The sequence below is a fragment of the Zootoca vivipara genome, chromosome 11 (genome assembly GCF_965207765.1).
Source record: "Zootoca vivipara chromosome 11, rZooViv2.hap1.1, whole genome shotgun sequence".
In the NCBI taxonomy this organism is placed as follows: Eukaryota; Metazoa; Chordata; class Lepidosauria; order Squamata; family Lacertidae; genus Zootoca; species Zootoca vivipara.
In genome coordinates this window covers 19,600,480-19,627,859 of record NC_142594.1, presented here as the reverse complement: position 1 = coordinate 19,627,859, position 27,380 = coordinate 19,600,480, and the positions used below count along the sequence as shown (strand labels likewise).

At 40.4% G+C, this 27,380-nt stretch overlaps 1 protein-coding gene across 1 annotated transcript in view; it reads left to right on the top strand.

Moving 5' to 3' along the window:
- The window catches only part of KCNH8 (potassium voltage-gated channel subfamily H member 8), a 159,237-nt gene that overhangs the window by 40,841 nt on the left and 91,016 nt on the right, over positions 1–27,380 (top strand). The window contains exons 2-3 of the mRNA XM_060280535.2: positions 13,059–13,292; positions 26,843–26,974. Of these exons, the coding sequence (XP_060136518.2) occupies positions 13,059–13,292; positions 26,843–26,974 (366 nt within the window). The remainder of the gene's footprint in view (positions 1–13,058; positions 13,293–26,842; positions 26,975–27,380) is intronic.

Here is a 27,380-nt window from a genome sequence, read left to right as displayed (position 1 = left end):
CGCACACACACTTTATTTGCATTAGCCACTAGCCACAGCAATAAAATAAAATGAAATACTGTATACTGATGCTGGAGCTAAATGCTTAGCCATACAAAATACATTATAGAGGTTTACATCAATACAAATGACAGAATTGATACATCCCACCCACCCTGCTAGCTCACAATTGACTTGCGTGTGACGACATATATACACAGCACTGGGAAACAATTAAATAATTTACTACATACCCAGAAATGGAGGGGGAGAGCTGGAGAGTCCTTGCACCTCACAGGGAGACCCTTCCCAGAGCCCGAAGAGGACTTCATTGAGGGCCAAGACTGGAGGCACAACAGGGCTTTGCTTAGGCTGCTCAGCCTCCCCGCCTAACAGCTGGTGTGTGAGGTAGCACAGCAGCCAGCAGCCGCCGCTTTCCCATGCATCCTCCAGTCTCCTGCCAGCCCTAGAGCTTCAATTCCAGTTGTGGATATTTTTCGTGCAGTATTTTTGATCTGGATTGGGGAGGGAGAGTGGCATTTAGGGGTGCATTCCCCCCTTAAGCGATTTTCACTTCTGCTTGTGGGGTGTCAGAATGAAACCTCTGTGTAAATGCCTGAATGAAAATGGAAGAAACTGTGTGTTATTTTTCATACCTTAATACAGGCATCCCCAAACTGCAGCCTTCCAGATGTTTTGGCCTACAACTCCCATGATCCCTAGCTAACAGGACCAGTGGTCATGGAAGATGGGAATTGTAGTCCAAAACATCTGGAGGGCCGAAGTTTGGGGATGCCTGCCTTAATATGAGATGAATAAGTTAGTAAATTCAGCTTGAACTAACTAACTAATTAACTCAGGCTCCTGATTAGGACCATATATTCTAAGTTCCAGTATCAGGTGTTCCTGGACTGTACACTTAGGCTCACAGGAAGTTGCAGAATACTTGGTGAGAGTATTGGTCCATCCAGCAGTATTGTCTACATCAGGCATCCCCAAACTTCGGTCCTCCAGATGTTTTGGACTACAATTCCCATCTTCAATGACCACTGGTCCTGTTAGCTAGGGATCATGGGAGTTGTAGGCCAAAACATCTGGAAGGCCGCAGTTTGGGGGTGCCTGGTCTACATTGGCCGGCAGTGGCTGTCATAGGTTTCAGACAAGACTCTTTTCCAGCTCTTTCTGAAGGTCCTAGAAATTAATCTCGAGCCTTTCGGCAAATCACCTGCTCTGATGCTGAGCTATGACTCTTTCCTTGAAATGATGCTGTTCCCACTTGGTCTTGTGAAGGCCATTATATTAAATGCCGGTAATGTACACAGTATTGTTTACATTTGTGGCCCATATATTTTCATTTCTTCAAGTGTCTAATGCATAATGCATGAAACGGGCGGGGGATCTTGATCTTGAATTTTATGCTTAAGGAATTTATGTTATCATAGATTTTTCTTCTCCTTGTGGCATTGAAGGCTTTTATCATCTGGCACCAACAAGAGAGAGAATAAGGCCTCGGGAATATTTAGAATCACTTCAAAGACAACAAGCCCAATGCTATAAGAAAATTGAGACTGACATAATTGCAATAGGCAAAGGCAAGAGCCAATGAAGTGTTGGCAATACTGCTGAACCACCAGCAAATTCTGCGTCCTGAGAAATGCTTTGATAAACAAATTTGGAGAAGACTCTTTCCTCCTGCGCATCTGTTTTATGGCTGACAAGTAGATGCTCTGTGTGGAAAAGTCCATTATTGAATGCTGCATCCCTTCCATACACTCAGCCGCCACTTTACAAACACAATGCATTCCCTGGAAATCATTTGTTAGGTGAGCTTTCTCATAACGAGTCAATGATTTCCATTTATTACTACAGGAAGATTTTCTAATGCGTTCCCCATCACGGGATTTTGAAACCAAAATGCAGGGAGAAGCCCAGGAAAATCCCATTAAAAATGCTCTCTGGTTTGTCTGATTGCCCTCCACCTTCCTCTCTCCCTCTGTTCCTCAGCCAACCAGGAAAAGGCAAACAAGGAAGTAAAAAATGTTTTCTGTTCAGTTATCTGAATCTGCAGTGCGTATCTTGAGATTTGGGTAATATGCTGTACGTACTGTTTTTAATATTTGGTTGGAAGCCGCCCAGAGTGGCTGGGGAAACCCAGCCAGATGGACAGGGTATAAATAATAAATTGTTGTTGTTGTTGTTGTTGCTGTTGTTGTTGTTGTTATGGGTCCTGATTCCTTGTATTTGGAAAAGTGATTTTTTTTTTTGCATAGCAAACCTTCATAAGGCAGGACCTATGTGTAGTTTAAACTTTGACACCCGCCTCCCCTTCCCTGGTTGTTTAAAAACATGCAAAGGACTGTTTCATGCTCTATCGACAATCCTTCCCTGTTCATTGTGGAGGAAGAGCAGTTTTGCCTCACCTGTTCAGTGTAAAGGCTGAAGACTGGCAGGAGCTCCAATGCACCAGAGTTTCAATTTCAGCTGAATTTGGGGGAACTACTTGAATCCATTGAATCCACTTGAATAGCTCAAATCCATTGTGTTGAGCTATTTCAAATGCTTTTGTTTGATTTGCTCATTTCAAACAGCTGAAAGTCTGTAAATTTTGCTAATAAGCCTGATTTGCAATGGGGGTTCAATAATTTCAATTGCAACTGTATTTGCTGGACATCTTTTAATATGTAATATATGAAGCAATTCCTAAGACTTCAAACTTACATTCATTCACTGCACACATTATGAGGTCCACTTGCACAGTAAAGTCAGTCTGGCATCCTTGCTGGTATCTTTTAGGTGCCAGTTGTAGACTTGCCTTTCCCTACAGGCCTGAGCTAATTCTGTCCTGTTGTTGGTGTGCTTCTGAAGCTTCCTATGGCTGTTGTGTGAGGCTGTTTTTGGTACGGCATATGAAAAAGCATTAAAGTTTTAGATGATGTTTTCTTTCCCCTCCCCCTTCCCCATATAGAATCATAGAATTGTAGAGTTGGAAGGGACCCCGAGGATCATCTATTCCAACCCCCTACAATGCAGGAATAGGCAGCTGTCCCATACAGGGATTGAACCTGCAACTTTGGCCTTATCAGCACCACACTCTAACCAACTGAGTTATCCAGGTGGTACAATGTATTTATGTTTATGTTTTTAAATGTAAGTTGCTTGGAAACCTTTTGGGTAACAAGTAGCTAATAAGTTTAACTCATGATAATTGAGTCACTTTGGGTTGCCCTGGGCAAGATAAAGTGACTAGCAAATTTAATGAATAGTAATAATTAGACTCTTAATCTCAGGGTCATGGGTCCTAGCCCCACGTTGGGCAAAAGATTCCTGCATTGCAGTGGATGGGACTAGATGACCCTTGTACAATTCTATGATTCTAATTTAGATAGATGATAGATATATAATATAATATAATATAATATAATATAATATAATATAATATAATATATAATAATAATAATTTATTATTTATACCCCGCCCATCTGGCAGGGTTTCCCCAACCACTCTGGGTGGCTTCCAACAAAATATTCAACTACAATAGTCTGTTAATCATTAAAAGCTTCCCTAGATAGATAGATAGATAGATATAGATAGATAGATAGATAGATAGATAGATAGATAGATAGATAGCTATAGCTATAGCTATAGCTATAGCTATAGCTAGATAGATAGATAGATAGATAGATAGATAGATAGATAGATAGATAGCTATAGCTATAGCTATAGCTATAGCTATAGCTATAGATATATGTGATTGATAGATGATAGCAACTCCCATTGACTACAGTAGGAGTTATTTCTGGGCAGACCTGTATATGATTGGCCTTCAGGAAAGAGGGTACATCTTAACTAAGCAGCTTGTGTTTTGATTGAAGAAGACTCTAGAGGGCAGTTCACTACTATTAAAATACTGTGCAAAACAAATTTCCTTGATTTTGCTACCGTTGTTTATTATTAAAATAAATCTTGTGGATGGGAAACACTTTCTAGAAATGTGAAGACATGCAAAATAAAAACTATCATCCCATTTTTATTAAATAATGTCTGAATCCTTTGGTAGAAGCAGAAAAATTACCAACCAGCCAAAATATTTAATTCAGTTCAAATCCATGCTTTTTAAAGCATGTCAATCAACAATACTGTGTTGGCATTTTAGCAAATAATAATCTTTCTCGAATCTTTGCAAGCCTGAGGACAGGAGTTGTAACTTATTTTTGTTGAGTGCTGAGTTCAGCATGTTAAATAAATAAAGCATCATTACAATAATAGTTATTATACACATAATCAACATGCTGATTCTTGAGTGTGCTGCACTCCAACCCAACATCTGCACTAAGAATGTGTACAGATAATTCAGACAGTAGATTCTGTGCTTTAGGGATGGCATTTGGCCAAAAGGGAATCAAGCCCACACATATTTATAAAAAGAAATATCTTCTTTTTAGTGCTAGTGTAACAGTGAGGCACTGTGCGGACTGCACAGCCTGTGCTGGTCCAAACCCACTAAAAAAACCACAGTATGAATATGTTGGCGGACAGGCAAGGACAAATCACTGCAAGACAGGGCATTTGTCTTTGAGAACTGGATAACCTTCAGGACTACCATCTGGATATAACCAAGGGCTGTTTGGGGGTCAGGCACAGAGGGCACGTGGTTGAGAACTGTGTCTTCTTGTTCCTAAGAAGAACAAGTAATCCTCACCACCTTTCTCCAGTTTGCATCAAACTAGAATTGAATGGTAGGTGCAGATGAGCAGGGGTCAATCGACTATGAAACTAATAAAGGTTAAGCTTCAGGGCCCCTAGTCCTGAAAGGCTACCAGAAGTGACTTTAGTCCACATTGCTAAAAAAAATTGGATATAGTACACCCAATCTGAGTCACACAACTCAAATTGGTGCTGTGTGTGTGTGTGTAAATTCTTCTGCTTTTTTGTGAGCAATACTTAACTGAAGTGTTCCCCGATATATTACTACTGTGCTTAAGGTGTCCTTGTCAAGGCCTATCACGTGCTGAGAAGCAGAATGGGATTTTTCAAAGCGTCCTTTATAAAGACCAAATTTCAGTCTACCATGACTAAAGAACGCTTAAATTATTTATGCGTATTGTCTCTAGAAAATGACATTGCAAGGAAGCTCTCATGACGAAACTGTACATGAATATGCTGCTTGAAAAACTAGAAAAAAGAGTATTTTGAAAAATGTGCTTCATGGAGTATGTGTTCTCATAGGTGTCTAAAATAAAATATATCGACTGCGGTCTTTTCTATCATTCATTTCATCATTCTATGATGCATATATATAACATTTCCATAATTTTCATCTCCAAAAGTCAAAAATCATAAGGCATAGGAATTTTTTATTCACACCTGTAAGTTTGACATGTGAGATGTGCAACAATTTTAATCAAAATCTGAGATGTAGTGGTATATATATATATATATATATATATATATATATATATATGGTGATCTGTTGTAGAACAAGCCCATTTAAGAAGTCGTTACCCAGATCTCATTGCTAGTTGTGAAGAGGCCCCCATCTTGGAGAAAAGATGGGATATACAGTTGTACCTTGGATCTCAAATGCCTTGGCTCCCGAACAAATTGGCTCCCAAATGATCAAAACCCAGAAGTGAGTGTTCTGGTTTTTGAACGGTTTTCTGAAGCTGGACATCTGGCTGCGCTTTGGTTTTTGAATGTTTTGGAAGTTGAACGGGCTTATGGAACGGATTCCATTCGACTTCCAAGGTACAACTGTAAATGTAAAAATAAATATATTATATAAAAAATAAACTAAAGCTTGTACCAGCCCCAGTCAGCATGACTAATGATAAGAAATAATGAGAACTGTAGTCCAAGCAGCTAGAGGGCACCCGATGTGGGAAGGCTGAATTAAACACTGTCATCATCTCAATATTGCAGATAGCATCAAAGAGTGACTGATTGCCTAAGGCCACCTTGGGAGAGGCAAGATTCAAACCAAGGTGTGAGGGGCAAGGGATATCGCGAAGCCCCTCCCCTCCTGAGTTCCAGCCCAGCCCCGAGCGAGGCTGAAAAGAGGGAAAGCTCCAGCTCAAGTGGGGAAACAGGAAGTGGTGTCCAAGGCTCTGGCAGGGTAGAAGAGCCATCGTCCCAGGTGAGACAGGAAGGGGGAAGGAAGGGGGGCAGACCAGTTCCCCCAACTCCGGAACTGCGCAGAAAGCGTCGGGGGAAGAGGATGGGTCTCCCCAAGTTGTTATGCTGGCACAAGACGCGCCAAAAGCCACTTGGAGGTTCTGATTCAAGCTGAACAGATGTGTCTTTGTAAATAGCACTGCCATCAGCACTGTAAATACTCAGCACCAATAAAAGATAAAATGCAGAGCTGTGTAGAGTCGTTACTCTGAAGTAGCCTACTCTGGCCACCGTGACACAAGGACTTCTTGATTTGTCAATCAGCCACTGTACTAACTTGAATAAGAATGTCTGCTCAGAAGTACAATATTTAATACCAGCTCTTAACAGAACACTTGACAAAGCTGACATTGCAAAAATTGCTGATTCTACCACATACTGTAAAAAGATAATTGGGCCCAATGAAAGTTTTACAATGTAAGAAAAGAGGCAGAAGAGGATTCATCAAGCCTCTTCTTGTGGTGTGTATGTGAGTGACAGCTTTGTTTAGGTGTCTTGAGTGGAAAGACTTAACTAGATTAACATGAATTGTGAAGAAAGGTTTTCTGTTTCCTTTGAGCAAGTCTTAGCCTGTTCCTTTATTGCGGTGTTGACCCATTATTGATTCGCTGGATAATTACTTTGATTAAAGGCAGTGCTTCCCTACCTCATCCTGAAGAATGCTTTCTCTCTTGCTCCTGCTGTGGTCAGTCGATCTCCTCCCGATAGGACGCCCACACAGCCTTGCTTGTTTCCCTGGGGGGAAAACACACAGCAGAGAGTGAGCGATTTCTCTTCTCCACTTCCACCAAATGCCAGGTTATTGCTGAACAATGTAGGCAGCAAGAAATGTTATTTTGCTGTTGATGGGAGTCCAAGGATGTCAAATTGTTATGGGCTTGTTTGAACATTAAGGCTTTGCTTTCATTATTAGACTCATGAAGGGAGTTGTGGCTCCCAAGGCTCCCATTGTCTTTCTTTTATTTTGATAAAAGCTTGAAGAATCACTTGGCTTTGCCTCTTTTCCAGCCGTGGTTTCCTGCCTGTTATGTTCTGTGTAGCTCAGGCAATGACCAGGGATGATGGGGGTTGCAGTTCAGCAGCATCTGGAAGGCAAAGACTCCCCATTCCCATGCACCATTGGGTAGCCTCTTATGATCACTCAAGGGCTCTCAATAGAGGCCTAGGATATGGTAAGGGGGGCAGCACTGGGAGGCGGAAATCACAAAAATGGGTGGAAACAGCTTGTGTGTACTGCACTCCCATCTATAATTAATTCTTCTGTGCCCAGGCGGGTGGCATTAGAGATGTAGACCCCTGCAAGATTCATTTCTCCTAAATGTAGGGTTGCCAGAGTCAATAGTGGACAGGACTTCTGTGCCTTTAATTGCCCTGCTCTCTTTTGAGTCTGGAAACCTTAAAGAGAAACCAGCAGACCCTTTGTTTAATTTCCTAGCTAGTTAATAATTATGATAGTAATAATAGCCACCTCTTAGATAATACCCAACTAAATCTTACTCTGTAGACCTGTTGAAATCAATTGAGTTAGATTATGAAAGTCCATTGATTTCATTCTAATCCAACATTTCCTAATTCTGTCTCTGATATTTCCCTTGCAGAAAAACTGGTTCCCTCCCCCAAACACTTATTAGATGTGAAATACATAAGAATGATAGAATTGTACATACTCCACTTTGTTCACGGGCTACAGCTGTGGAAGAAATATCTCACTTGCCCACTAAATCTTCCACTTTACTCACAATCTACAGCTTTGAGAGAAATACTGTATCCCACTTGCTCATATCTAACAGCAATAAGAAAACATTGTCATTTGTCTTGTTGCCAATTAGCACCTATGGAATAAACATTATATTTTGCCCGAAAACAGTAACTGTAAGAAAAAAAGAATAACTGTAGAAGAAATGTTGAATAACAGCATATAGCTGTAAAAGAAATGTTGCTCACAATTAACAACTTTGAGGGACCACAGCAAATTTCTGACAGCAGTTGTAAAACAAATGCCACACACTATAGTTGTGAGAAAAACGTTTAACAGCTGTATGAGTGAATTACATCTTAGTTTACTGCTATATAAGGAAAATTATATTATATAATATATGTGTACTGCTGTATACTTTGCATCAATAATTAGCAGCTGAAAAAGAGTTTCACAACCGCCCAACTGTTAGCAACTGTGGAACAAAATTATGTAATCAAATTAGCAGCTCTAATAGAAGTGTTGCTATTCACGAAAACAAACTGGCATCTAAAGTAGAAAGAGAAAAACAAATGTTTTTATTCTAGGATGCTTTAAGCATTAAGTGATGATCAGAGAAGACCCATTGAAATAAATGGATGTAAATTAACTCCTGGGTGTGAAGTCCAGTTGTCTCAATGGCTTCTGAGTATGATTTGTTTAATAGTGTGAGATACTGTAGTTTTCTAACTAAAATCAAGCTTGTAATGTTAGCCTTAATCCCATGGTGTGAAGTTTGAATGTAGTTTGAAAAAGATTTATTTCAAATTTTATAGTCTTGCAGCTTCTAACTTATGTTCATCATAGAACCTCAGTTATGCAGGAGATCCAGGGTGCTAAAGCATTTGTCTATTTTAAAAACCTTTTAGGCCACCTCTCATCTATCCAAAAATTATCTGAGGAAAACAATTTCAGAAAAAGAAGCTCAGGAGAAGGCTAGTGAAAACAAAGGGCCCTTCTGAATTCTAGTAATTATTGGAGAAATGTTGGAGGGTATGGAATAGGAGCTCCCAATTTTCATTGGAGAAATGTTGGAGGGGAGGGGATCTCACCCGCTAATGTGTTCCAGGGACAAGGTCCCACTACAGAAAAGGCCCTCACCCACATATGCTTTTTAGAATAACTGATCTCAAAAGCGGGCGCATGAGAAGAACCTTCATTGCTGATTTTGGGGGCAGACTGGTACACGTGACAGTAATTAGTATCTCTTAATGCCTTCCAAAGTGCCTTTCCAAGTATGTCATATGTGTACACACTCATTGATAGCCATAGCATGTGGCAAGGCACTGCATTGGCTTCACTCGGTTTATTATTGAAAGTATGACAGGAAGTCTTCTTACTTAATTTTACAAATATTTTTTAGGAAGATTTTCATCCCACCCTTCAATAATATTACCAGAGTGGCTTACTAAACGTCAATCTGCTTACATTTTATGGTGGGCGGTGTTGTGGCCGGACCATGGGCCATGTCAGTGATCCAGTGAATGGTAGGGTTGTGTGGTCTGCCTACCTGCAGTTGGCCAATGGCAGCAGGTCTTGGGCAGGTGTTCCCCGGGGGTGGGCTTAGCCGGCCAATGAGCACCACCTGGGCCCATTTCCGGGGGGGGGGGGGACAAATTGCGGCCTGCTCTCAGTTTCTTCTCACACTGTGCTGGCTTTTCAGCCTTCCAACTGGAGCCGGGACTTCTCCAAAGTCTGCAACTGGGTATGCTGGAGACAGTGGCTGATGGGGCACATACTCCGATTCACTTCCCCTTGCTCCATCATTAGGAGTTTTTAAACTGTGCTTGGATTAATTTGTACCGTGCATTTTAAGAGGTATACGTGATTTAAAATGGATGATCTTGCATGTTATTACGTTTGCATTAAGAATTGTACACTGTTTTGTGAGGTCTTTTATGTCCTGAAAGGCAGTTTAAAAATCATGTTATAAGCCCCCTCCCCCGTAACCCCCCATCCTCTAAAATAAGCCGGTTTGTTGATTCAACCAGTATGGACTTATATGTGGGTTGGAGCAAGATTTAACTTTAACTTTTCTTTACAGTTTTTTGGTTTCTGTCTAATGTTATTCCTGTAATATCTGGTTTCATTGGCTAGAAAATTGTAACAAAATTTTACATAGCTGATACAGGAGTTTTATTTGCATATAAAAATATACTCCTATAAAAATACACAATTCTTTTTTATTGTTTTAAAAGACACACCAATCATTCAAAGCAATGTTTATCACGATTGCCTCCATCCTTTCTTTCCCATTCCAAATCCCTCTCCTAAACTGGGTTCGCCTTTATCCCATATAACTTTTATTGAACAAGCAGCTAGGCCCTTAGGTATATTTCCCACAAAGATGTATAAGTTTAATTTTAGACAGTCCAATCTACTTAGAGGAAAAGAAATTAAGCATTGTGCCAAGTAAGGCCAGATATTTAATAAAACAAGCCTTATATTTACATTTTCACAAGTCTGGAGGTAGTAGTGCTTAATTACCATGAACACCATCATTTATTTAGAGTCCACAGTGTGCTAGATGCATTAAGTATGTATTACAAATGAAATTGAAACCAAGGAAGCATAGCTCTGGGATCTATGATAAGGAAGCAGAGGCAACAGCCTAGGGAAGCCCTTAAAACAACTGTGGGGGGGGGGGGAAGCGGTGGTCCTCTGGCAGTGTTGAACCATAACTCACCATCCCTATCCATTGGCTATGCCAGTTGGGACTGATGGGTACTGGAGATCAATCACCTCTACCTTAAAACAGGCAAAAGAGGTTGGATGTGTTTGTCTCTCCAGTTCATTCTCATTTAATGCCACTTTTTAACCTTTAAGGGGATTATAACGTCCTTCCAGTGCCTGAGCATATTACAAAGAGGCAGTCTGTAAGTGAATAACATTTTTGAACTAAGTTGGTCACTTGGCGCCTCATGGTCTTTAGGAAAATAATAATAATAATAATAATAATTAATATTTATCCCCCTCCCTTCCCAGTCAAGACCGGACTCAGGGCGGCTAATAACAAGAATATCAAAGCAAGCATAAAAGAAACAATTCAATTAAAATGCTGATTAAATACAATGTTAAAATTCAATTTTAAAATTAGGAATCTACAAGTGCAACCTCATTTAAATATCTGTAGGATAAAACCTTAGGGGAGGGTAACACCAGGGTCAGACTGAGTCAGTCCAAAGGTCAAGCGGAACAGCTCCGTCTTGCAGGCCCTACGAAAAGATGACAACTCCCGCTGGCCCTAATCTTGGCCCCCCAGATGATGTTAGATTACAGATTCCATCATTATTGCCCATCCATGCTCACTGGGATGGATGGGAGTTGGAGTTCAACAGCAACTGTCACAGGCCCATGCTTGTAAGGGAATGGTTGGCCCCAGCTCATTTACTAAGACATTCAGAATCAGCATCCACAATTTCCCCAATACATATAGACTTTTCTGTTTGTTTCCCTTAGACAGGTCATCCGTGGCTCTAGAAGGCATTAAAATCTTTTTGCAGCTAATTAGCATGGCCCAGAATCCCCTTTTATCTATTCAGTGTTCCTTTTCTGCTTCATGTAATTCACATTGAATTAGCTGAGAGGATGAATGACTCTGCAGTAGGTAATTGTATTTTAAACAATAAGAAACCCAGGAATAAATTAATTTGAAGGCTGCAGATGCTTTTTAGATACACGATCATTAGCTTTTATACAGAGGCAACATCATCAATTTGCATGGCAAGCATATGATTTTAATTCTTTTACTAGTAGGGGAATCTGATTTTGTTTTGACAGCAGAATCAGCACACAAAGACATAACACTGGTAATGATATTCATTTTCCATTTAGTAAAACAAAAGTGGGAGTTTGAGGAGTCAAACAATTGCTTGAACCTAGCTGGATTGTGGATGTGAGGTGAACAAATAAAATCTATTAGGAAGTGTTATGAATAATTCCAGAAACTGCTTTAATTGGATAAGGTCAAGCAAGTGAGCTCACAGGAATTGAAATATAGCAAGTCTATTAAAGTAAACTTCAGTGCTTTATTAAAATGATGGGAGCCTTATTAAAAATAAATCAGTGATGCATATTAATACCCTCTTTCCCATCTACCCCATGTCCTTGTGACTTCACTTCTCTTATGCACACATACCTGAGAAAAAGTTCTTTTTTATATTTCTGCTGTTCCATAATTTCTACTTTAGTTTGCAAGAGAGCAATTGTATATTAATGATCAGGGGTCAACACACAACAGTGCTCATTTTAGGAGATGCAAAGTTGTGGCAAAGAGCATCCCTAAAGAAGATACGCAAGCCATCTCTTAAACTTCTCCAACCCAATGCAGGTGAGAGAGGGTAGCAGGAAAATGTCCATTACATTGTGGAGTTTTACAAGAGGACAAAAGCGGGAAGAGGATCGCATGTACTGAAAATCTTAAAAGACACAGCATATAGGACATGGGAAGTTTCACAGAACTAAAGAAAGAAACAGCAGCTTACAATTATCTAACTAAATTATTCACTGCAACATAATTCAGAAACCATACGTCTCCCTTCACTGCTTATAATGCACTCTATTTATTTGCTGGTATTTAACAATAGTGTATCTGATTGACAGGGCCCTGTTTCTTTCAGATGTCGCTGTTTATGACTGAAACTCACAACCACTAATTTAACTACCTGTAGCGTTAATGAGAAGAAAAAAGTCTATATCTTGACAGGAAATCACTACTTGTCAATCAACCTAACATAGTTCATTGCATATGTAACATAGATAGAACCTACTTATAGACCTCCAATGATACATAGTGATTTGTGGAAAGATACCTTTGAATAAAAACTGAAATTAAAAGAAGTTAAATGTAATTAAATTAACATTTGGTGCTTCTGGATGGGAGTGGGGGGAAGGAATGTTAAAACAAAACAAAATCAGCTGTGGATTAATCTCTTTTTATGACTGATATAACAAATAATAAAAAACCACAATGCAAAAAAGTCACTATCTTTATATTTTGTAGTCCAGTTGTCTCTTAGAAGTAAAACATATGATCTGATTTATATGGCTGTTGTTTTCTACCATGATCACTTTTCATCACATGAATCAGCCTGAATATTACATTGTACTGGGAACAATGCGATCCATTTTATAAATGTTTTGCTTCCATGTGTTTTCTTCCCTCCCCTACAGATAGTAACTTTATCCTTGCAAATGCTCAGGTGGCTAAAGGATTCCCCATAGTTTACTGTTCCGATGGCTTCTGTGAGCTTTCTGGATTTGCACGAACGGAAGTCATGCAGAAGAGCTGCAGCTGTAAATTTTTATATGGTGCTGAAACAAATGAGCAGATGATTCTTCAAATTGAAAAGTCACTGGAAGAAAAGATAGAATTCAAAGGAGAAATAATGTTTTACAAAAAGACCGGTGAGTATAATTTCATTCATCAGACTACAGTATTTATTTTGCGTATGAATGTTCAGAAGGCCACATATATGTATCTGCATGAAAGTACACGCTAAAGTTGTGAACCTTATTATGAGTTTTTGTTAAATTCGGTATAAAGTAGATTATATTCCACATTGTCCATAATTTGGGATTGTATTGAAACACTAACCCATGATTGTGGTAACATGTAACTTGAACTCATAAGACTAATTGACAACACAGCTGATTCAATATGTATTTCACAACTTGATTATGCACCATTTGAAATTGTTGGCTGAGCTTGGGAGACTCTCAATGAAAAATATTGTACTGGAGGTGGGATGATGTGATATGAGCGGTAGTGCTTGATCGGTGAGGTTCTTTTCAAACATGGTAATTATCATTTCAGTCACAGAGTTATGAAAACGCATGTTTGAACTGACCTTTGACACCCATGGCAAAATATACCAAGGTGTGTTACATGCCTACACTGAAATGAATAGGTGCTGGATAGCTCTGAACTTTGTGCGATAAGTCTTCAACCTGCCTGCACTTTAAAGTAAGGTAAAGGTAAAGGACCCCTTGGGAGGAAATTGGTCCCACAACAAGAACCCACAACAAGTAAGTCTTCAGGCCTAATGGACTGCAGGCAATGCCACATCTAGCCACAAGAATGCTTTATTTTTAACATTGTAGTTGTATCTGAAATTTCAAAAGTCAATTTGGAAGTTCCTGCTTGAAATAGTGGGGATTTTTTGAGGAAATTCAACAGAAGCAAAAGGAATTTCAGTAAGACTATGAAAATTCCTGAAGGTGGTTTCACATGTCTATACTAATGGCGCGTAGCAAATGTTAATTGTACACATTATTTGGGATATTTCAATGAGGAAATGTGTCATTGTCCCTTGAAGAAGCAAGCTGGACATGTCAGGTTGATGGATAACAAAAAGGAGGAAGAGAAGGCAGGCTCTTCCTGGTTTTCAAGTGAAAAGGAGATAAAAAAAGAGGGTAGCAAAAATAAGCAGAAAAAAGAGGAGAATCAACTTCTTTGCTGTGGAAATATATTTCAGCTCAGAACACAGCTCTTATTTAGGGGGGAGTATGTTCTGGAAACGTTTTCCCAAGTTTTGAACTGATGGAATTCTGTTAATTCTGCTGGTGCTGGGGAAAGGGGATGGGCTGGCAATTTTCACTGATTGCTCCTTTCTGCATGCCTGTGTGCCCTACTCTGGCAGTTTGTGGGACCCTTCCAAACAGAAGGTGGCCCTGAGGGACATGGAGGAATCAGGAACTGACAAAAATCACTTTCCTATCTCCTTTCTCCAACAGGAAGCCTCCATTGGTCCCAGTTCCCTGTGTGAATGGATAGAGGCCTTCTGGAGGCCTTCTGTTTGCACAGGAGGAAATCTGACTCTAAATTAATACACACAAAAGAGAGAAACAACACTGTGTTTATGGTACTAGAGAATCATCTCTCTCTCTCTCTCTCTCTCTCTCTCTCTCTCTCTCTCTCTCTCTCTCTCTCTCTCTCTCTCTCTCTCCACACCCACCCCATAAACAGAAAGGCATGAAGTTTAGTGAAGTTGCCAGGATGTTAATGGAGTATACCTTTAAAATGTAGCATTGCAGGGATGCTTCCGAAAATTCAGCAGAATCATGTCCTTTGACAGCATTAGCATTTGAAGGAGACATGCCACTGCGTCTCTAAACCATATTCCTGGAAAACTGATGCAAGAAAGATAATATGTAGAGATAAATAATTTACAAATACTGCTTGAATATGAGCAATCCTCTTGCACCAGTAGTTTCAGAGCCATTATGCATGTCAATGACTAAGCATTACAATATGGAAGGGTAGACAATCACTACTATAACACAACTCTCTGTTCATTTCGGTGGGGGCTGGCCAGTGAACTAGGCTATACAGCAGCAGGAGAGGTTGGTGAATGGAGGAAGCAATGCAGTAATGTGTTTACTTATGCATTTCTCAAGTTTTCCAGTTCAAAAAGGGGAGAGCCCACTGTGTGTCCAGAGTTTTTGAAATGGGGAAAAAAATTCAGAAAGACCTAGTGCTTAGCCTTTGTACATTCACCCACCAGTTTCAGCAGGTTAACAGGAACTCTGTTATTCAGTTGCATACTTCCTGATAGTTGCAAAGTATCAAGTGGGGTCTTTCTACAGTTCCATTTTTAGATGGAAGGATAGCATTTGTACACAGGTTGAAAACAAGTAATAGTTCAACATAGAAGAACTAATTTCACTGAACAAATACAGCCTCTTCTTCCTTTCAGCTGTAAATTGGCTGTCGATGATACAAAACGAAAAGAACCAAAGTTGTTTGTTAATGACATGGAGAAATAGAGATTAGAAGCAGGAAAGTGATACGACCTTTGGAATCTGCTTCCCAGGTTGTTTCATGGTACAGTCAGATTTTCCTAATGATACAGACATACTGATCTCCTTTTAATATGCATTTCTTGCAGGTAGCATGCTTGGGGCAGAAGTGTCATTAAAATCAAGGTGATAGGATAGCTTTCCAGTATTTCTCATACCAGGCAAAGAAGCAAATGTACTGGGGGAGACAACTATTATTTACCTTTGTTGTGTCTCTTGTAATGAAACTTGGGGCTGTACAGTACAGTGGTACCTCTGGTTAAGAACTTAATTCGTTCCGGAGGTCCATTCTTAACCTAAAACTGTTCTTAACCTGAAGCACCACTTTAGCTAATGGGGGCCTCCTGCTGCCGCCGTGCCGCCAAAGCACAATTTCTGTTCTCATCCTGAAGCAAAGTTCTTAACCTGAGGTACTATTTCTGGGTTAGCAGAGTTTGTAACCTGAAGCGTTTGTAACCTGAAGCGTTTGTAACCCAAGGTACCACTGTATAACAGTAATGGATCTCAGTTTTCATATGCAGTTGTGCTATTATTGACATTTTTGTCCCATACATTGCAGATATTTTAATACATTACATGAACTATTTTAGAAGCAAAAAAGCCTTGGGACATAATAGGAAAAAAGTGAAATGTTGTGAGACTGTTCTGCAATTTTAAACCTAGAACCAGGAGGAAGTTTGACTTCTCTAATTGACAGACCTGACACACTTTCAGTGCAGGCTTGCCTAGAGAACAAGCAGTGATTTCAGGCACATATCCGAATTCATAATACAGAGCATTTTAAACACTGAAAAATAAGCACAGAACTGAGCTAGGTAAAATGCTATTAGGAAATATAGTAAGTATTTACTATAGTGGCTACATTTTCTTGATACATTTTGTTTCTATTAGATATTGAACAGATATTCTAAAAGTGCTCTTTTATCTGGAAAGACAAAAGCTCAGTTTGAAATCTCAGTTATATCTTTGCCAGTTGCTTTATAGCATCAGCAAGTTGCAAGTTTATTTTTTATTTTTTTGTTCACATTCTGACCAGGCGCTCATCTACAGATTGAATTGCTTTCATCCCTGGTCACACCCACACCACTCATTTAAAACACTCTTATATCACTTTAATAGTCATGGCTTCTGCCAAACAATCCTGGGAACTGATGCTGAATTGTTAGGCATTCCTTCACAGTGCAATTCCCAGCACCCTTAACAAACGGCACTTCCTAGGGTTGGAGTAGGGGGAGAAGGCATGGCTGTTAATGCTGTATGAGTGCCTGGTGTGGATGTGATCCATGTCTTCATTCTAGATTAAAAGGAGCTTGAAATAAGGCACCTGACAACTTCTGAAAACTTAGGTAACACACAAGTAGGTCAGAATCAAGAGAACAACACAACTAGTTCCTCTAGCTCAGGAGGGTTCGGGTCCATGCTGGTGGTTCCATCAGGCAGGTGGTTCCATCTCACCATCTTCTGTAAACTCTTAGCTTTTAAAGTTCAGTATGGATTTTCATTGCGTACAGGGATCATAGAGAGGGTGGTCAATGGAGTGTCATGTGCTAAAAGGGGTGGATATTGTTGCAGTCAGGAATGTTGGGTGTGCATAGTGAGACGGCTGCCTTTGGTAGCTGATTTTGTGCATCATGAATGGGCAGGAAATGGTTTGTTCTTTAATTTCTTTCATTATTTAATTTATTGTTGTTGATGGTTATTGTTGTTTTCACCATCATTTTACTGCCAGGTGATGAGGTGCTTATGGGATTTTGTGATTCTGGCGGCAAAAATAATTTGATAGGCTTTAGGTCCTAAGCTTAGGGTGGCCGTATCTTCTTCTATACATGGGACAGTCCTCTGCAGGGTTATTGGAGGATAGTGGTGGGGGAAAACGTATTTGTATGTGAGTTTATATATATTTCTTTAATATATGTACCAGTTTTTCCTCTTGTATTGGGTACACATCCACACACCCTACCATTTTTACAACACTCTTTAAAACATGTTTGTACCACCCTGTTTATAATCCCAGGGTGATGTACATACAACACAGTGAGTTAAATATAAAATGCAACACTAAAACATTGGAGAAAAACCTTACTTTTTAAAACAAGCAGGAGATTAAAATGCCTGGGTGAACAAAAGTGTTTCAGCCTAGCTCCAAGAAACCAGCAACGTGCTGGGCAAGCCTCTGTAGGGAAAACATTCAATAAATGGAGTGCACTGCTAAAAACGCCTGTTTCTTTGTTACATATCACACTGCTAATAAAGGGCTTAATAGGAAGCCAGAGGCAAGGGTATGCTCCATTTGTTCCCCACTGTAATTTTAACTTGGGACATGATGTAAAAGTACCATACAATACGAATGATAGTTATAATTAGGTGGGAAATGCAAAAATTCACAGAGGATTGCAATAGGTATGGCATTAGCCCAGGCAGTCACCAGGCAGCCAGTCCTATCTGTTGAATGTTTGCCAATATTCATTCATTCTCAATGAGGGTTTCTTGGCTGTAATATCATCAGACAGGAAGCATTACACTGTCAAAACATGTTTTTTTGTCGTTGTTTGTTTAAAAAGCATGCTGTGTTGATGAAAGAACAGTCAAAATGGCTCCAGCTAGGAAGTCAAGTCTTATCGAGTGCTTTTTTCTTAAATAATAATAATAATAATTTATTATTTATACCCCACCCATCTGGCCGGGTCTCCCCAGCCACTCTGGGCGGCTTCCAACAGAAGAATAAAACACAACAATCTATTAAACATTAAAAGCATTAAAAACATTAATGTTCAGGGGTACTCTCATTTTCCTACTCATATTGAAATACTTGACCCTCAATTAGGCCAAACTTAGATTCAAAAAATGTTTAGGGGTATGCCCCCCCCCCCCGAAAAAAGTACTGGTCTTATCAATGTATTTGAGTCCTTATGTTCTTATGATTTACTTACTTGGACTTTAAGTGAGTTTTTTGAAGTATGTGCCAGCAAAAGCTTTTCAGCAGTTTTAGCCCTCTTCAGGATTGATGCCAAGTTAGAAGGACCTCTGGACTAGTCTAGCTTTTAATTCTTTTGCTCTTAAGATCTCTGGCAGAAATATTTACAGATAATCTATGAAGCAAGTAGGATGATAACTTATTATATAATGGTATTTTCTTATGAACAGTTTTACATAGTAAGTTGCCCTGAGTCAATAACCCCTTCATTCTCTTGTATCTTGGATTTTATTCCTCTCTTACATAATTGCTCCTGAACAATTTTACATTTCAGAGATAAAGAGGGAGACATAAAAACAAGCAGAGACAGAATGCGAGCAAGAAAAAGTTATTTGTATCCTATAGAATGGATAGAAATGAGTAGGAATGATGCTTGCCCCTCCTGACAGCCCCCCAAATAAAATTGAATTCTTAATGTTCATATTGAAAGCCAGTGTAGTGTAGTAGTTAGTGTTCTGGACTAAATGGGGTGGGGGAGTAATATACACCGCCTTGATATTCTTGGAGGGACAGGTGGGATAGAAATGCAATAATCTTAGATAGATAGATAGATAGATAGATAGATAGATAGATAGATAGATAGAACTCAAGGAGCTTTCAAATATTCAGTATTTATACATAAAAATTCTAATTTAGTCATTGCTTCTCCTCCTGCAAACAAAAAAGTTACCTTTGGGAAGGGTGCAGTTGGAATCATAGAACTGTAGAGTTGAAACGGACAACGAGGGTAATCTAATCCAACCATGAAGGAGCTTCTCCACCCCATCGTTCAACCCGGACATTCAGGTCCAGTACTGAGGGCCTTCTAGCAGTTCCTTCACTGCGAGAAGCAAAGTTACAGGGAACCAGGCAGAGGGCCTTCTCAATAGTGGCGCCTGCTCTGCGGAATGCCCTCCCACCAGACATCAAAGAGAAAAACAACTACCAGACTTTTAGAAGACATCTGAAGGCAGCCCTGTTTAGGGAAGTTTTTAATGACTGATGTTTTAATGTATTTTTAATCTTTTGTTGGAAGCCGTCCAGAGTGGCTGGGTAAACCCAGACAGATGGGCAGGGTATAAATAAATTTTTATTTTATTTTATCCCCTGCAATGCAGGCAGGCATCTTTTGCTCAGCATGGGGCTCAAACTCACAACCCTGAGATTAAGAGTCTCATGCTGTACCAACTGAGCAGCTAACCCAGAAGTTGTAGCAGGTGGTGGGTTGCTTCCTTCACACATATATCCATTGTATGCAGGCAACAACCAATTTACCTGTGTCCAATTGATGTGCGGCCACGCACGTGTGCATCATGGCCAGAAAAGGAGGCAGAATGGAGCGGAGGCGTAACGGGGTGGAGCAGACTTATGTCTGCTTCACTGTCATGCATGATGACCCAGAACGCAACCCCCCGCCCATGCAAATAGGGGGTTGCCTATACAGTAGTAAGGTACACCATAAGCCACACAGTACACTATGTATTTTTCATCATTAGTTGCTGTACATGTATCAGCCCTTCCAAAAGCAACAAAGGTAATTCAGTTTACTAAGCCCTATTAAAGCCCATGGAAGAGCCTATGGGGGTACAGCCAGCAGCCCAGCCATGTCAGATAACTGCCAAATGTGCATGAATTAGAGGGAGGGAGTTAGCAAAGTGTAAGCATGGTTGAGTTGGAGTCATGGTGACATTGGGATCAAAAGTTACAGCCCTCCTCCCCCTGCTCACTTTAGCCGTGTGTGTGTGTGTGTGTGTGTGTGTGTGTGTGTGTGTGTGTGTGTGTTTGAATAAATTGGGCCTCTCTTGTTACATGCAGTATTAAAAGCAGCAAATACAACATGATAACTTACCGGTACAAGTTGAAAGTTACTCACATTCCTTTTATTGAACAATTTCTGGCTGGATCATATGACTGTGCAGTTTCATCTGCTAAATCTGGAAGAATAATACTCTCTTAAGCATGTAATTCCTCACCATGCTGTAAAATCCCATTATGAACTTAATGTGGCAAAGATGACTACCAAAGCCAGCTTTCAGCTTCTTCTGTGTAAAATGTCATTGTTGTTACAATTCGCCTTTAGGAGATTCATCCCCAGAATGTTAGCAGGCAGAAATTCAATGTATTGAATGTCAATGTTGAGGAAACCTAACCTGCCAGATCCTGGTGTGATCTTATTTGTGCTATGGCACCAACCGAGGTTAACCACCCTCTTCTAGATTCCTGTCTTCAAGGGAAAACTCGTCCTGATTTTTCCATGTGTTGCAGGCAGTGAAGAGGAGGCGGGATCTCTCACTTCCTACTCTATGTTCACTCCAGTCTGATGCAGAAGGAGAGGGTGGGAGCAGGGCCGTCTTAAGCATATCTGGCACCCTGGCGCCGTGGTGCGAAGATCCCTCCAGCGGCCCCCCTGCCCCATTTCCTAGCATGGCTGCCGCAGGCACAATAGTGCGGCACCCCCCCTGGCGGCCCGGCACCCTGGCGCATTGCGCCACCCAGCCTTGCCTTAGGGCCAGCGGGAGATTTAGCAGAGGATGGAATCTGCTACTGAATTCAAGGGTCATTTGCTCCAGGCCTCTCTGCCCGACTCTTGGGAATACCCCTCCTCTGCCCGACTCTTGGGAATACCCCTCCTCAGGACACACCCCTTATCCTCAGGCCAAACCCTCATTGGCCCTACTGTGTGGCATCCTCGAGTGTTTTTGCCTAGCTACAAATACACCCTCGAACTCTAATAGTGTGTCAGGGGCTTGGACTGAGAAGTATTGGTGGGGCCGTCCCCACTTCTCCTGAACCTTCCCAAGGGCAGGAGGACAGTATTGATTTAGGACAGTGGTTTGCAGAGGGGCATAGTCCAGAGGGGGAAAGCTGGAAAATACTGGGTGAGGAACAGCTAGAAGAGGAAACACCAGGACAGAGACAGCTGGCAGATTCAGTGTCCTTGGACAGCATTCCTGACCCCCCTTTGCCTAAGACTAGATGGGCATTCAGAGTGATAGAACAGAGAGCTCAGCGGCAACAAGCTCAGATTACCTGACGTAGGAGTGACGTAGATTAATGGGATTAACCTGTACTGGGAGCAACGCCGTTTCTAGAGAGAATGCATTCCTTTTCTCTCTCTCTGTCATTATTAAAGAAACCAGCTGGTAAGAACGTTCCCTTTGTTTGATCTGCTTATTTACTGCCTCTGGGGGAGAGATCTGATTCCCTGAAGCCTGACATTGTGCTTCCTATTTGTCTAGCTGGAGGATAGAGAGGGGTGTGGAAGTAAATTTTGTTGCTGTGCCCACTTTGCTGTTGACTCTGTCCATGGCTGGCATGTAGCCTCCATAAGTTTGGCTTCAAGGGCTTGTGCTCACCTGGTTTGAAAAGGATTCCGTGCTGGTTGAATTTTGATACTATATATATATATATATATATATATATATAGAGAGAGAGAGAGAGAGAGAGAGAGAGAGAGAGAGAGAGAGAGAGAGAGAGAGAGAGAGAGAGAGACTTTGTATACGGTAATATTAAATCCACCAACTCTTGTCTAGTTTTACCGAGTTCACAGCCCTGAGGGTGTTCAAGCATTGTTGCTGTTTTTTAACATTAGGATCTTACTGCAAAGAGGGGGTGAGATCTCTTTCTTCTCAGAAAGTAGCTAAGGGCACTAAACAGAATGCATAAATATAAATCTGTGAAGGAGATCTTAGTCAGACAGTGATTATGGACAGTGGCAGTGCCCTTTGTGTGGACTAGCTGAGGCAAAGGAAGTTATTTATTGTGAAAAGCTTTCTAAAAAACAATACCCCCCCCCTTTGAAATGCCATATCATGATGTAATGCAGCATAGCCACTAGATTTCTCACACACCAGTAGTGTACAAATAATTGCATTTATTTAACATATTTATTTTCCTACATGTTAGAATCTTAAAAAAATGAAACTAGTAAAGATGTGAAAGCAATGACAGTGTGAAGGTCTCTGACTTCCACCATTCAACAAGTACTAAAAGTTATTGATTTTTTTCAGCTAGTACCTCAGAGGTTTGATCTGATTTCAGCTTGTCGGTGAATCTGGTATCTTCTCTCTCTTACATCATCGATGTTGGCTTATATTAAGGATGTATGTTCTGTATTATTTTATTAATACTATTGGTGCAAGTTCATCATGCTATGAACAATATTAAATAATAATAATAATAATAATAATAATAATAATAATAAATCAGTGCCTTGAATCGTGATCTGGCACATGACTTGAGCACACATGCTTTCCCAATTGATATTGCAGCACAGATAAAACAAGAATATAGAAAATGTTCCAAATTAAGGTTGGTTTCAAAAAATGATCAGTACAACAAGATCCTGATGCCCTTTCATCCATCAAAACATCTGTGAGCATTTCATTAAATTTAAAACTTTTCATGAACCTTTGTTGTTGTTTAGTTGTTTAGTCGTGTCTGACTCTTCGTGACCCCATGGACCATAGCATGCCAGGCACTCCTGTCTCCCACTGCCTCCCGCAGTTTGGTCAGACTCATGTTCGTAGCTTCGAGAACACTGTCCAACTATCTCATCCTCTGCCGTCCCCTTCTCCTTGTGCCCTCCATCTTTCCCAACATCAGGGTCTTTCTCAGGGAGTCTTCTCTTCTCATGAGGTGGCCAAAGTATTGGAGCCTCAGCTTCAGGATTTGTCCTTCCAGTGAGCACTCAGGGCTGATTTCCTTCAGAATGGATAGGTTTGATCTTCTTGCAGTCCTTGCCTGCCCCACCCCGACCTCCCACTGCCTCGTATCTTCCCCTCTTGGTTGGCGCCAGCAACCCGCCAAGGTGTGAGCAAGGCAGCCTCACCAGCTGCTATGGTTAGAGAGGAGCTCTAAATAAAATTAAAGAAATGGCAGGATGTGACATTCTGCTTCATTTGAAGATAACTCTTTTGGCATATTTACAAGGAGAGACACTGACACTGATGATTTAGAAATAATTGCTGTTGCAAGAACTGAGTATTCCAGAACACTAGAAATCCACACAGACAATCCAGACTGGAAAAAATAATAATTTGGAGACATTGAATTGCTCATGCATCTTATTTAGCTACAGTCCTAGTTTAATTTAATGTTGGTGGTTTCTTTGCTTTAGCCGCAACTGCCTGTTTTATTTAAACAGTGTTAACTATGTACGTGTTTCATTTATGCAAAACAAGTCAGTGATTATAGCAAATCTATTCATTCATTCATTGCTAGTAAAATTTACTCATTTCTCAAGAAGTTACTCAAGGAGAAAAATTAAGAGATTTGTTGAAAGAGAGTCTCTTTTTATTATTATTTTTGGAATAATAATTTCGAAGATAAAATACAGCCATATGTTTTCTTCTCGGAGTGATAAATAAATACTACTTCTGTTTATTCTCATTATTATATGGTCAAACAGTTTGTGCTGCCAATGTATTGAATCCTAATTTGTCTTCTGTTTGTTCTATATTTTATTATGTTCTAAATACAGAGTGATGTGGAAATGTGATGAACTGAAAACAGAAACAGAAACAGAAACTGATGGAGCTGCCCATATCTAATCTATGAGACCTTATTGTGCTAGGAGCAATCCTCTAGCCTAAAGTCTAGCACTCTATTGTCTCTCAGTCAGCTTCCAATAATAATAATAATAATAATAATAATAATAATAATAATAATAATCTTTTACTCCACACCTGACCGGGTAGCCCCAGGTACTTTGGTTGGCTTCCAACACAAATACAGCATCAAACATTAAAAGCTTCCCAAAACAGAGCTGCCTTCAGATGCCTACGAGAAATTATATAGTTGTTTAACTCTTTGACATCTGCCAAGAGGCAGTGCTGGATTAAATGCTGTGGAGGCCCCTAAGAAGTCAAAATTGGGGGGGGGGGCGGGCAGAGGGGGGCTTGCAAATTATCTCCTAATAAGTTTTTGATTTTACCAACCAAAAAATTAAATAAACCAAAACAATATTCTTTTGATCCGTTGTCATGGGGCCCCTAAAAGGCGTAGGGCCCATAGGCCAGTACCTAATCTGGCACTGCCAGGAGGGCATTCCACAGGGCGGGTGCAACTACTAAAAAGGCCTTGTGCCTGGTTCCCTGTAATTTCACTTCTCGCAGTGTCCAGATTGAAGAATGGGGGGGGGGATGTGCCTCCCATGCCTCCTGCCCTGGAAAACTGATACTGGAGTACGTGAAACCCCAGGTGTAAAAGATACTAATTATTCAGGGGGATCTGGATCAGTGCTTGTTGCTTCTGGAGGTACTAAATTGTGTGTCTCTAGATCCTGGAAGCTCCTGGTTAGCAGGGCCTGACTCTAGCTCAGTGTCAGAGTCTCAGTTCAGCACCTCCAAAGGTTGCACCACTGGTGTACCTGAATCAGCTGGTTACTCCTTCTTTGGGTCAGGATCCACATAGTCCAGTGCTATTTTTTCTAGAAAAAGAGGTGCCGGAACTTACTATGAACACCTGAGAGGTGCCAGAACTGAGTTCCAGCTGGGAAAAAAGTCCTGCCATAGACTATCAGGAACATAATACCACAGGAACAAATTGCTCACCTGAGATTAAGCAGGGGGGATTTTAAAAATCCCAAGGAGCCCTGACTACATTTTATTATGATGTATTGTTGTGGCTTTGGTAGACACTTTCCAAAATGTATGTCCAGTAGTTGTGTTCCTTCCAGTAGTACCTTAGAGACCAACAAAGTTTGTCATTGGTATGAGCTTTTGCGTGTGAAGAAGTGTGTATGCACACGAAAGCTCATACCAATGACAAACTTAGTTGGTCTCTAAGGTGCTACTGGAAGGAATTTTTCTATTTTATTTTTCTTTTGTTTTGACAGCAGACCAATACAGCTACCTACCTGTAACCAGTAGTTGTGTATTCAGACCTGATATCCTTGGTATGTGAATTTCATTTATCTCAACACACGAGGCATAATGCTGGAAATAACTGGGGAATGTTGCCATTTCCTCCCGCTGCATAAAGTATTTGTGTGAATGGCAACTTGCTACTATTAATCATGTTATGGAGTAGTATGTAGTATGACTATAAAAATCACAGCCAGCGTATTAAATACATCATACCCATTCAGGAAAAAATGAGTGATTTTAAACACATGTAATTGTATGCATTTTGAACTAGTGTGTTTAAACAATCCTGCCATGCTGCCGTAGTGCAATTAACACACCGCACAGAAGACATTTATCACAGTAATTTCCGTAGGCAGAGGGGTATCAGATATTCTCCTGTGTAGAAATCAAGCATTTAATGAGTTTCAACTTGCCTGTATTTAACAGCTGAGATTTGAGGAGCTGCGCTTTAGTTTCTATTTTAAGGCAGAGTGTGATTAGTTTTAATGTATTTGAAACAGTGGAGTTATACATTAGACACCAGGAATGTAACCAATGCCAGGGGGAGGGCAAGGAGGGAGAGATGGCATAATCTAAAGCAGGGGGCAGCAAACTTTTTCAGCAGGGGGCCGGTCCACTGTCCCTCAGACCTTGTGGGGGGGACGACTATATTTTGGGGGGGGAAATGAACGAATTTCTATGCCCCAAAAATAACCCAGAGATGCATTTTAAATAAAAGGATACATTCTACTCATGTAAAAACACCAGGCAGGCCCCACAAATAACCCAGAGATGCATTTTAAATAAAAAGACACATTCTACTCATGTAAAAACATGCTGATTCCCGGACCGTCCGTGGGCCAGATTTAGAAGGCGACTGGGCCGCATCCGGCCCCCGGGCCTTAGTTTGGGCACCCTGATCTAAAGTAATGGCATTTGATAGTGAATAAAGGAGGTTAAGAAGCCAAAGTTAATATACTGGGGGGGGAGGGGCATTTCTTTAAAATAAGAAACACAGTCCAAGTTAAAAGGGAAATACCATGTGAGAAAAATAATAAAAAGCTTCATTAGACCATTAATGATCCCAGTAGATGCATATTGCATTTGAATTAATGCTTTGCTTTCAGAGGAAGCAGAATTACTGAGCTTCAGCTGATGATGGAAAGAGATTTACAGGAGCTGAACATCTGTGATTTCCTGACTATTGACCCTTTAAATAATTTATGGGTGTTTTGGGGTTTTTAAAAATTGCATTACTTGTAATTTTCATTCCTTAAATATATTTTTCTACCAAAGAAGAGAAAAGATTGCTGTTTGAATTAAATATATTATTTCTCTCCCCCCCCCCTTTACAGGGTATTCATTTTGGTGCCTATTGGACATTGTCCCTATTAAGAATGAGAAAGGCGATGTCGTTCTGTTTCTATCCTCTTTCAAAGATATAACGGATACAAAAGTGAAGGTTTCTCTGGAAGATAAAAAAGAAGGTTCGTATCATTTCCAGAATAAAAGGGGACATGTTTTCAGAGAAGTGTGACATGAAACAAGAGTGAAAAATGTACATTACTATAGAAGTGACTAGGCTCTAACTCAGTGGAAAAGGTATGTCGTGAATTTATGTCATTTGCAGTGTTATAACCATATTGAGCCTAGAAAATTTAAACTTCATTGCTTACTGTTGGAATTGCAGGAGACTGTGCCCCGTGTGTCACAATTGCTTAGTTCACACGTGTCCACCAGTAGTTCCATACTGAAATCACACCATAATTAATGTTTAGTACAGTCATACCTCGGGTTAAATATGTTTCAGGTTGAGTACTTTCAGGTTAAGTACTCTGTGGACCTGGAAGTGTTTACTTCTGGGTTCTGCCATGCGCGCATGCGCAGAAGCAA